At 43.2% G+C, this 12,322-nt stretch overlaps 1 protein-coding gene across 1 annotated transcript in view; it reads left to right on the plus strand.

Annotated features, from left to right (window-relative positions):
* The first annotated feature begins 2,769 nt into the window (after window positions 1-2,769).
* BCAR1 (BCAR1 scaffold protein, Cas family member) overlaps window positions 2,770-12,322 on the plus strand; it is a 138,104-nt gene continuing 128,551 nt past the window's right edge. The window contains exon 1 of the mRNA XM_040409274.1: window positions 2,770-3,374. Coding sequence (XP_040265208.1) covers window positions 3,363-3,374 — 12 coding nt within the window. The 5' untranslated portion in view covers window positions 2,770-3,362. The remainder of the gene's footprint in view (window positions 3,375-12,322) is intronic.

Raw genomic sequence — 12,322 nt, forward strand, 5'->3', positions numbered from 1 at the left:
AGTAGTAGTGGGGAGCGGGGGAGCAGTATACTTACCGTCCATGCGGCTCCCGGGGCGCTCCAGAATGACGTCAGAGTGCCCCATGCGCATGGATGACATGATCCATGCGATCACGTCATCCATGCGCGTGGGGCGCCCTGACGTCACTCTGAAGCGCCCGGGGAGCCGCACAGACGGTAAGTATACTGCTCCCCCGCTCCCCACTACACTTTACCATGGCAAACAGGACTTTAGCGTCCTGGCAGCCATGGTAACCATTCAGAAAAAGCTAAACGTCGGATCTGGTAATGCGCCGAAACGACGTTTAGCTTAAGGCCGAATCCGGATTAATGCCTTTCAATGGGCATTAATTTCGGATCCGGCCTTGCGGCATGCTGCGGTATTTTCTCCGGCCAAAAAACGTTCCGGTCCTGAACTGAAGACATCCTGATGCATCCTGAACGGATTTATCTCCATTCAGAATGCATGGGGATAATCCTGATCAGGATTCTTTCGGCATAGACCCCCGACGACGGAACTCTATGCCGGAACAGAACAACGCAAGTGTGAAAGAGCCCTAACTCAGGTATACATGCCTAGCTCTAATAAACTAGAAAATAAAATAAATATGACAGTTACCCTTTACAGCTGATGATCTAACACGTTCACGTTAGATCAAAGTAAACAAACCCTATTCATTTCAGCCAGATGATCTAATATGTGTAAATCCCTGGGAAGAAGAGTGGAGGATGGTAGTGGTAGTGGCTCTGGCAAGAATGAGTGTATACACAGATCACAAAGGCAATGCCCACATCGATACCTTCCTTAGGCCGTGCAGTGACAGGAGGGTTCACAATTTATTCCCTCAGGGCACACCTTGGTGTTGGAGCTACTGCATAGTGATATAGTTGGGTGCCCTTAGTGTTAAGTGTTTTGGCAGGGTGCAAGACAGGAGTGTGATGCAGGTGTTATGGCCGGCGTATGGTAATGGGGTCAGTGACCAGGCCAATTGTAGTAAATAAATAAGTCTCTCTTTCTTAAGTGCAGAATAGGAGTAGTAGTATATCCAAGAGTATTGAGGCACAGTTCAAAGCAAATCACACTGCAACTCTTTCTAATGTAGGGATAGCAGCAATGATGGGGGTTGTGAAACTCCTTCTCTCTGTCTTTATATAGTCTCTCTCTCTGCAGAGCCTTAGGCTGACAATGAGGTTCCTGGTAGATGTTATGTAATTCCAGGACTGAAAGGCACAGAATTAAGATACAGCTTGGCAAACTGTGGAAGGGTACGCCGGCAATATTCCCTCTCACAGCACAGCAATGGATTCCGGACAGTAATATCGGGGTTTAAATTGTTATGTTTTACTGGATTTAGAATTTAATATATGATATGAAAAGACAAATGTAGATTTAGGCCCCATTCACACATCCGCAATTTCGTTCCGCATTTTACGGAACGGAATTGCGGACCCATTCATTTCTATGGGACAGCACGATGTGCTGCCCGGATACGGAATAGCGGACCCGCACTTCCGGGTCCGCAATTCCGTTCCCGAAAAAAATAGAAAATGTCCTATTCTTGTCCGCAATTGCGGACAAGACTAGGCATATTCTATTAGTGCGGAACGCACATTGCCGCTGTCCGTGTTTTGCGGATCCGCGGATCCGCAAAACGCGTTACGGACGTCTGAATGGAGCCTTATTCACACTTTTACCAGGGCAGGTATATTCAGCTACCAGCGGATATGTTAACATATCCATAGGCTCCCATTTAGCTGACCGTATACATATATGTCAGTATACTTTTTTTCTACCGTATGGAATAGCGCAGTCCGCTGGTATTACTGGCTGAATTGATCCCACAGTCTGTACATCTCCAGTGCACAATGAAGAATATACCTAATATTGGGCATTGCTATAAATCATTCGGATTAAGTGAAGATCATGCTCCCTGTATTCTATATTTTAATTTATTTCACAAAATTTCTTAATGAAACATAAATCAAACAATAATCTATGTACTTCGATCAATAATTAATTATCACTATAAATATTGGCAGGTGTTAAGAATTGTAGTGAAATAAATTAGAATAAGTAATCCAGGGGGAACATGATCTTCATCTGATCCAAGCATTCATCCACTTGTGAAAACCTGACACAAAAATATTGGATCATTTTTAGGAAAAAATTGTTACATCTATGGCCGACATTAGTTGCCCTGTGGCTGGAATGTCCCTAAAGAGTTCTCCATATTGTTGATCGTTCTGTGCCAGTGAATTATTCCTCACTAGTCATCTTCTCCGAACCGGTGGGATGGAAGCCAGCAGACTGTCTCCAGCTCTGGAACAACTTATGGAGACTTGACGCTGCAAAAGTCATATTGGTCTTCTGCAGTTTTCTTTCACTCTGTTAAAAACCTGGAATTCTGTAGCCAGATCTAAACCACCACCAGAGGTTTGAGAGAACCTTCCTTACAATCATCTGATAAGGAAAGACTATTTAGCTCTAGGGTCAAGACAAAAGCCTTCCAATATTCCTTCCATTCGTTCATCCATGCTATCAGAATGCTGTCAGAGATCCCATGCCTTGGAGCTCCAGACTGTGGCAGTCTCACACCTCCTTTACCAGAGGGAGAGAGAGAGAAAAAGAGAGCGCTACCCTCCCCCTGTGCTCATTAGCATAAGAAAGCAGATCCAGCCAATGAGAGCAGCTCCTGGAAAGAGGGGTCTGGGCTGAGGCATTGATGGGATAATGTTACCTCTCCCCCAGAATCTCCTCCTCTCTCTCCTCTCAGTCTGTGTAAGAGACAGGGAAAGAGGCTGCTGGAGAGACAGCCAGGAATACAGGGAGACTGCATGAGACACAAAGAGCTGGAAGCTCCTTGTCATCATATAAAGAGACAGTCTGGAGGATCTAGAGACGTCCAAGGGTATTAAGGCGGACAGGAATACCGAGGAGGTGTCTGTAAGGAAGCCAGGAATGTTGTATTAGAAGCTCTGGATACAAGGAGACCAGCAGCCAGGACTGCAGAGCCCACTGGGTGTCTGAGAGTAGCACCAAGGTCCTGGGATTCTAGCCACTGACCAGACAACCAGGGTGAAGATGACTGTTAACAGTGACCGAATTCACTGACCGATTGCCATAGCCAACGAGACAGCAGCAGAAGAGAAATAGAGAGACATACTGTCACATCACTGCAACCACCATTCATAAAGAAGATTGGTGACAGTCACTCTGTTGGGAGATGCTTGGTATAAAGTAGGAAGGAGCTGGAAAAAGTCTGTGGGATCCAGATCAGGTATCGATAACCACCCTGGGACAGGATTATAGCAGATCGGTACTAAACAGCTGGATTACAAGTGGATCCCTCTACAACAGAAACAATGAACTATTTGGTAAGTACCGGCATTAACCCTTTGCGTCCCGTCTTGCTATGTTACAACCAAGAAATACAGGGAAATGCAAAAATGAGTGGAGCCTGAGTAAACGGATGTGCGAGGAAAGGAAATGAGAGACGGTGGGCAAACACTTGGGAGTTTTAAGAACAGTCTTAAAGTTTAGGCTTAGAAATAAGTGCAAAGACAATGTAGCTAAGCTCCGATATATAATTTAATAATACCATCGTCAATGGTGCGATTTATAGTTGAAGCATCATCATTACTTAGAAGTCTACTGTAAGGACACCATAGTAGTACGTGTTTGTGTTTGGCAGATGTTGGCGTACACTCTGGTATATGGATTTAGAATGCCATACCTTTACAGATGTTCTCACCAAAACCTCTTAATCACAACATTAATAGGAAGACACAATTGTTATTGCACCTCACACATTACAACCACACCACAACCATGCGAGAACTGTTGGGGTTTCACTATTTTACAAAAAAAAAAATATATATATATATATCCCGTACTATATGGCTAAGCTTTGAGTTTTTGTAAAAATCGAGGGTTATCAAATGGTGTCTCTTGAAATCCAAAGTGCTAGAGGATATGAAAGACTGTCATTAGCCTGACAGAGAAAGCCAAGAAGTATAGGGTTGGCAAAGAGAGACAGCAGGCAGAGACTACAATGAGACAGAGACATCAGTCTAGAGACTCTCATAAAGGCCTGCAATAAAGAACTGTGAGTGTGCCAGAAAAGAATTTGGAAGATTTAGCAAAGACTGCCAGGCGACCATACATAAGAGACAGCCAAGAAATACTTGGACGTAAGTGACTAACACACCACAGTCAGGAAGGAAGCCAGTAATCTGTGAATAGAATCCAGGCTCCTACTGGATTAAGACAGTGATTCCATGTATCATAATAAGTATATAGGTTTAAATGAGTGGAAATAATCGGGCTACCTAGGGTAGCTAGATCCAGCCAGGGCTTTCCTTCATTGTAGTAGAAGAGTCTGTTTGTTGTTGGGTTCGGTAGATAGCCCCAAAGCCAATTGATCTGATTTTCATTCAGTGCCAGATTGCTCATTAGATAATGAGAATCATATATACAGGTCATCAGGTTGCTGCTTTAATTTTCTAAGGAGCTTCTGACAAATGAAATGAAGAATCTGGTGGCTTTCAGAGGCTTTGATAGGTCCTACAACAGTAGCTTTGATAGGTCCTACAACAGTAGCTTTGATAGGTCCTAGACCATACATGACTTCTTAGCAATAATGAATAGCGATCTTACCGGCAGGTACATTTGTAGACTAATGGATTGGGTTTATCCATTATCCTGAAACAATCAGGCCATATTTATAAGACAATTCAACCTCTAAACCTCTGTTATATCAGCCTAATGGCTGACGTCTATTGCCATTGTGACCATTTTTGGAGTTGGTTATCTCACATGGTTTGCTACTTCCATGTAAACTTATCACTATAGTAAAATGCTTGGTTAACTGAGACCTAGACCTAGTAGCTTCACAGCAAACATGGGCTACTAATAGGTCATACTGTGAGCACAGCTTTGAATGTGATTCTCCTAAGCAGATCCTTTTTGACCTTCTGACACGCTGTACTAAATTCTGCACAACTCTCCAGGATTTATTGTCACAGCAGAATTCCTGGGAAACCTTGCAACTTCTGGCTAGGGTTAAACTAGACGCTACCACTTCGAAACAAAAGGAAGGCAAATTTTAAGGAAGTCCAAGGAATTTTAGGAATGTTAACTGAGGAGAATGGTGGTGCTTTGTAGGGGTGACTCTAATCGGATGCTCCAAAAACAAGCATTCCTGGGCGGAAAAAGATAGGATTTTCAACTGAAGGAATACATTTCCATCTCTTGTAAACTTTGCAACCTTTTTATTACGTGGGAACCAATGTAAAAATGTTTTCCCCCTTTTTAGGGAACCCCTATACAAGTATATCGCTGATCAGCTCTCTTTGTTACCGCCACTGACTTGTGTAAGAGGACCCTAAGCTATTAATCCAAAGAACATTGGTTTGGAAACTCTGCCATAAATGGAGCAATTCCATCACTAAAGCCCATTATTATTGGTAGGATCAACAGAATTACTATTGTGCCTAAAGATGTTGCTGTAAGTATACTTTATGGAGTGCAATAAGGTACAGAGCGGAACTTGAAGGCTGTATTACATTTAGTGATCAGGTAGGAGATTGTCTGGAGTAAAGCGTTCCTTCCTGGCCATTGGCTGCTCGTCAGCGGACGAGACAGCTGCTATTACATGCAGCGATCTCCTCCACAGTATTGGGTGGATCGATGGCTAATGCCATCGCTCGCCCCAATATTAACTAGTTGTTTGCCAGAAGCAAATCGTGATTATACAATATGATCTACCGCCGGCAAATGATTTTTAAGCATGCCTAAAAATCTGGATTGCTCAATGAACAAGCATCATGTAATCTGTGGCAGTATTACACTGCGAGATCATCGCTAATGAACTTTCCTATGTACGCTGGTTACTGATGATCTGGACAACAATCAACCAGTATAATACTGGCTTAACAGTGGTGGCAGGCGGATATACTGACATCGTCAAGCTATGAAGAAGACTTGGTATCTCCCCTTTCAGCACCAGGCATAGACTTGGGCCTTGTATGAACATTGATCCTTGCAAATAGTTCTACAGTTGTATCCCATACAAGATGTATGTCAGTAGGCAGTACTGATGAGGCAGCTGTGGTAGTGCTATTGGGGCTGCAGAGGTTGTTGTCGCCTCAAAGGCCATGCTGCCTCAATAGCTGATCATTGGGGGTCCAACTCACAATCCCCTGCCGATCAGTTTTAGGGAGCACAGCAGTTGGCCGCTCAGTGCGTCCTCTGTATAGTATACTAATTACAGTGTCATACATTGTACAGTGGTTGTGCTTGATATTGCAGCTCCGTCCTGTTCACTTCAATGAAACTGAGCTGCACAAAGGCCATGTGGACATGGACATGATGTCACTGGATGAAGAAAAGGCCTCTTCCAACATCTGAATGGCAGGGATGCGGAGAGTTGGATCCGCACTGATTAACTATTGATGACATTTTCTGAGGATAGGTCATCATCATTATTATTATTATTTAGATCCCTGAAAAACCCTTTAAAGGTGTTGGCCTATCTCACAGATTGGTGGCATATTGCTAGGACATGCCACCAATGTCAGATAGGTGCGGGATCCAGTGGTGGGACCCATGCCTATCCTGACATTGGTGGCATATCCAAACAATATGCCACCAAAGCGTGAGATGGGCCAACCCCTTTAAAGGGAACTAAAGTATAAAACTGGTCGGAGAGGTACAGAATATAGTATGTGCCTGTAGTACTAAAAACAATTGGTTCAGACTGATGGAAATTCTCCAAATCTGTCAGTACAGTTCCAGTCATGCCTTTTCTTGGTTCTCATTGGTAAAAGTTGCATACTGTTGGAAACATACAAGGGGACAATTAAATCCTAAAATGCATATAATCTATTATATTAATTATCGATGGGAATTATCTATTCAGGCATGCATCTTTCTCAAAAATCTGTCAGGGGAGAACTAATACATACAGAGGTATCATTGTCTACTTGAATCTCTCAGATAAAAACTTGATAACTGCTTGCATGTTCCTGAGGCTTTTATGGGCTCAGAAGTCTAAATATTTTATTGATGTACACGTCTGATGCTCACTTCTGCAATTCTGAAATTGGACTTGACGTCAGTGTTTTGGCCTGTGATTTATATCTGTAATTGTGAACCGAAACCAGGATTGGAGCCTCCACAGACATAAGGTATAAGGGAAAGATCTGCTCCTGTTCTGTGTTTAGAGCCGCCCCTGGTTTTGGTTCAAAATCACTGATGGAAATCACTGACTGAACACTGACGTGTGATTGAGGCCTAACCGATCCCAGCGATACAGGAACATGTATGATCAGTCAGAGCTCTAAGTAACCTACTAACAGTATTGGCACAAAATAAGAAGTACCATGACACCATAGACCCCTGACTGCAGAGTTACAGCTTATGGCTCCAGAGAGAGTCCCCTGACCATAAGCTGATCACGATAGGTCCTGGAGCTTGGTCCTCCAAAGTTAGAGCCATGACAAAGAATAATTTTCTGTCCACAAGAGACAGGATAAAGTGCCTGATCAGTGGGGGTCGGACTGATGGCGTTCCCACCAATGTCCCCTTGTTTGACTTGAGCGGCGCTCACGTGGGTATGCTGCTGATCCATTCAGCTCTACGGGACTGCCACAAGTGCTCGGCTATCCCACACAACTGAATAGTAGCTGCCCAATTCAAACGAGGGAACACTGGGCCCCCATTCTTGTGATCGATGGGTACCCAAGCAGTCAGACCCCTGCCAGTCACTTGGGGGATAATTATTTGTCAAGGGACAACCCCTTAATGACAACTCTGTATTCTAGCTAATAGAGTTGGATCCCAAAGAGAACATGGGACATGCTTTATGAGCTTAGAATAACCCCCCCCCCCAAATAAAAAATGGAATAATGGGTTGACTTATGCAGACAACCCCTTTAATTTTGAGTGAAATTCCAAAAATCTTCAATGTATTTTGTATTTCCCCCTCCCGAAATAAAAAAACACTCTAGTCTCATCAATGCTAATCACATTTCACGGTATAATCTACATTGCAGAGCTGGACTAAGGATAAAAATGAGTCAATTTCCTTTTGGCACCAGCTCAAATCTCTGTGAATAACTGGCCCGGATCTTGGTATTATAGAATAGTCGGCATAGCTTAGCCTCTTATAGCAAGTGGGCCCCACTGCTGATTACTGTATAGAGGGAGCTGAGCATTAATCATTTACCAACAGATAACAAGCTGTAAAGCAAACAGGATCTGGGGGTGGGTGGAAGAATGGTGCAGCTATCGCCAGCAATATGAAGTATTTCTCAATGTTATATGGCCAATAGCCTATATTATTCACACTGTAAACATCCATGTAATAAAGTCAGTGCAGTAATGAAAGTCTGGAATTTCCTCTGTTATGGGAATGGTTTGTCACAGTCATTTTGATGAAATTTGCAGGTGTCTAATACTCATAGGAAGCCTATCACGTGACAACTTGTATCAGTCTAGTGTAACCCAGGGGTATCTGCCATTAATTGTCTGCACATTTCTCCTCCATAAGGGCTGATGTGTAGGACCAACTGACTAAAGACATTGATTGTGTATATCCAGGATATCCCATCAGTGTCTGACAGTCTTATTGGTGAGGGTCCATCAGCTGTGACCAGGGTCGGAGTGCCCCATCAGAATATCGGAGGATCCTCTAATAACATGAAAACAATCCATTTGGCTGCCTTTAGAGCCAATCATTTGCTACCAGGGTCTATCTCTTTGACTTTATTGATGATATAAGGGTTGGGTCCCAAGAATAATTTCCTCCGGTGGGCCCAAGCAACCCCAGTCCAACACCAGCTGTGATTCTAGGCAATGGCTGGAATAAATTGTAAAAAAAATTGTCACATCTAAAATCTTACAAAATCCATAAAAAAGATAAACAAAAAAAAATCGGTTTTTAGTCAACTAAGAATGGCTAGTTTTTAATTCGAACCTATGACGGCTTTTTTTTTTGTTCGATACGTGTAAGCAGTTCCACTTTTATGGGTTTTGTAAGATTTTAGATGTGACCAATAAACTTTGGATTTTTTATTGAGGGCTGGAGGAATTTTTCTACATGATCCTGTTGCCGATCTAGGCTTTGTCTCCGCGCACCATGGAAACAGCCCCGGTATACTGTATATACTGTGAGTGGTGAGCTGATGTGAATTCTTTTTCCCTTTTACTAGAATAAATTGATTCCTGACAGCTGCGTTGTTTTTCACAGGGTCCGCCATCGACTGCAGTGGGCTGACCATGCAGCCTAGCTCTACTGCCACTATTTCCAGAGTCACAGTGGTTGGATCCAATATTGATGGCATATCCTAGTGATAACGTCAGCAATGTCTTTAGTGAGGAAACCTCTTCAAAATTATAGGTCTTCAGAAGGAAATGTTATGATGCTAAATGTGTAAATGTGTAAATTGAAAACTACAGTTAATTGAAAAATAGGAAAGTTGCTTTGACAAAAAATATCCCAAGAATATCACAAAGATCTGCACAAACCGTAAATCCATTGACACTTTCCTCTGGGAAACAATAGAAGGCAAACATGTGGCTCATTTATTTTGGAGACATTTGTCGGAGTTGGGTTCTTCTTTCTGGCCAGAATCGTGTAAAAATAATGTGATACAAATATATCAATATTGTATTTGGTAAGGTTCCCAGAGTGGCGCTGTCAGTTTCAACCAGTAATTCTCAGATCAGAAACTGTCCAAACAATGGCTCGGATTCTGGCTACAGGCAATATATGGCAAGAAAATGAGTGGTGGGGAGAGGAGGGCGACAGACATCATAAGGACGCAGATGAGGGTGCAGCTGGGATAAAGATTATGTTCTAAATACAGATATTCTACCTACATGATCTATTAGTGTACGGCCACACAATTAAGATTATATGTGCCAAATGTCCAATGGAAATTGGATCTCTCCATTGTAGCAAGTTATTTTTCTTGGTTATTGCAGATTAAATACTGTGATCGAGGCTTTTGTTCATCTACCATTTGAGAAAACGCATGTGCAGCAAAGCCATATTAGTACTGATGGGACTCTAGTCAGATCAAGGCTAGCAGAACTGCCTATCACCAGATTTAAAGGAGTTTTCGCATCTCAACATGTCATATTGGCGCAGATCCCACTTCTGGGAAGAGCTACTATCTCCAGAACAGGGCTCCTAATGTGAAGGAGAGCGCACCGTGCATGGGAGGTGTTATGTCCACCAAGTTCCACCAGGCAAGCACAGTCGGCTATTTTTGGACATCTCGTGACAGTGAATGGAAAGCAAGCCACCTCTCCATTCACGGCTATGGAACTGCTGGTAATAGCCAAGCCACTGCTCGGCTATTTTCAGAACTCCCATAGCCGTGAATGGAAGGTGGCAGCACATGCATGACTGCGCTCCCTTCACTTCAGAGGCCACCTTCTGGAAATAGGTTTGGATCCCACATCTGGGACCTGCTACGATCTGACATTTGTGGTGTGTCCTAGAGATATGCCACAAATGCTGAGATGGGGAAACCTCTTTAATATTGAATTACAGTAGAATCTAGGCTTGATAAAAGTGAACAACAGAACATTATATGGCTGCCTGGTGGATCAGGGGGTAGCAACCTAGCATTCTTGCCTTGAAGTGCTGGAATCCTGGGTTTGAATGTAAGCAAGAGCATCATATGCATGAAGTTTGTATGTTCTCCCTGTTCTTCCATGGCTTTCCTTCTACAGCCATGGAAGAACAAGCACTATACAAATGAATAAATAAGAAGATGCCACACTGGGTAACCCCTGTCAATATCCCCTGGTAAGACTCTTTATAAGGGCTCATGCACACGACCATATCCGTTTTGCAGGTCCGAAAATCCTTGATCTGCTAAACACGGATACCAGCCAAGAGCATGCCGCCATTTCTTTTTTAACTCCTCCAGAAATGTCCTATGCTTGTCTGCAAAATGGACAAGTACAGGACATGTTCTTTTTGTGGGGCTGCAGAACGGACATACAGATGTGTACAGCACACCGTGCAGCCCCGTTAAAATGAATTGGTCTGTATCAAATTTTCTAAAAATGCAGAATGGATGCAGTCCAAAATTACGGTCGTGTGCATGAGCCCTTAGGCATAGACAATATCTGCAGCAAGTAGTAGTCCTGTTTCGGGAAGACTTGGTGCAAGCACATTTATACGTTGTCCACAGAATATGTGGCCTTTCAGCAGTAATAGCTGATTGCAGATGGTACTACTTGGCACAATCACCTCAATGCCTAGAAAAAAAGGGGTTTTCCTCCTTGAACAACCTTTCCAAAGGATAAGTGCCGGGATTTTTATATGTGATTTCACATATAACTATCTGTCCCACGCCGGCTATTATCCTAATGTATTGCTCTTTGAGGCATGAAGTGAGGTTACACAAGGACTTCTCTCCTTGGTGCTCCATGTCCTGTGCCAGCCCAGTTTATAGTGTGGTGTGAATCATATTAGTGGCTTTTTTGGTGAAGTATTTACACATGTATAAGCTGTGGACTAGACTGAGGTTTAATTATTCCTATGTACCATACATGACCTTTTAGTATACTGGTGGTCTTTTTTTGAAGATAGTGACCACTGCCTGGAGGAACAAGGAACTCTTACAGCATGCTACACCATTACAGTGTACACACATGGTTGTTTGGTTTTCATGTCCTCGGGGTACTACTTTGAAGACATGATCATGCAGGTGTTGTCTTCAGACAAGTCTCGACCAAGATGCTATCTGAAGGCCTCTTCTTGCATTCCTCTTGTGCCGCATATTTTTTTTTATGGGTATAACCTTGTTGTATACGTGTGTAGCACAATGCTGCAGCTAGGAAGGAAGGTGCGACAGGAGCTCTATGACCCACGGAAGTGGCTATAGGACATCCAGCTGGAGGCCTTACAGGAAGCAGGCTTTTTGTTTAACCATTTCCTTGCCAGTAACATACTCTGAAAAGGGCCCACTGGTATACCATATCCTATCATGTTTTCCCCTTAGCACTTTTCCTTCAAACTGTACCGTAATCCATTGCAGCATCTCCTAGGAATGCAAATGGTGTCCTGATATCACTTTCACTTCTTATTTGTGAAATTTAAGGCGTATTTACATGTGCAGACCAAACAGGCAATTATCAGGAACGAGGAGGGGCTGTTCCCGATAATTACCTGCTCGTCGTTAGAGCTAATGAGCTGCATTTACCTGTAGCAATCCTCTCTACTGTATGCAGACGAGCGATGGCTCCTTCAATCCCTTGTCCTCATACAGAGTCATTGTTTCTGGGCAGCAGATCGCTGTTC

Source organism: Bufo bufo, chromosome 10 (assembly GCF_905171765.1).
Source record: "Bufo bufo chromosome 10, aBufBuf1.1, whole genome shotgun sequence".
Classification (NCBI taxonomy): domain Eukaryota; kingdom Metazoa; phylum Chordata; class Amphibia; order Anura; family Bufonidae; genus Bufo; species Bufo bufo.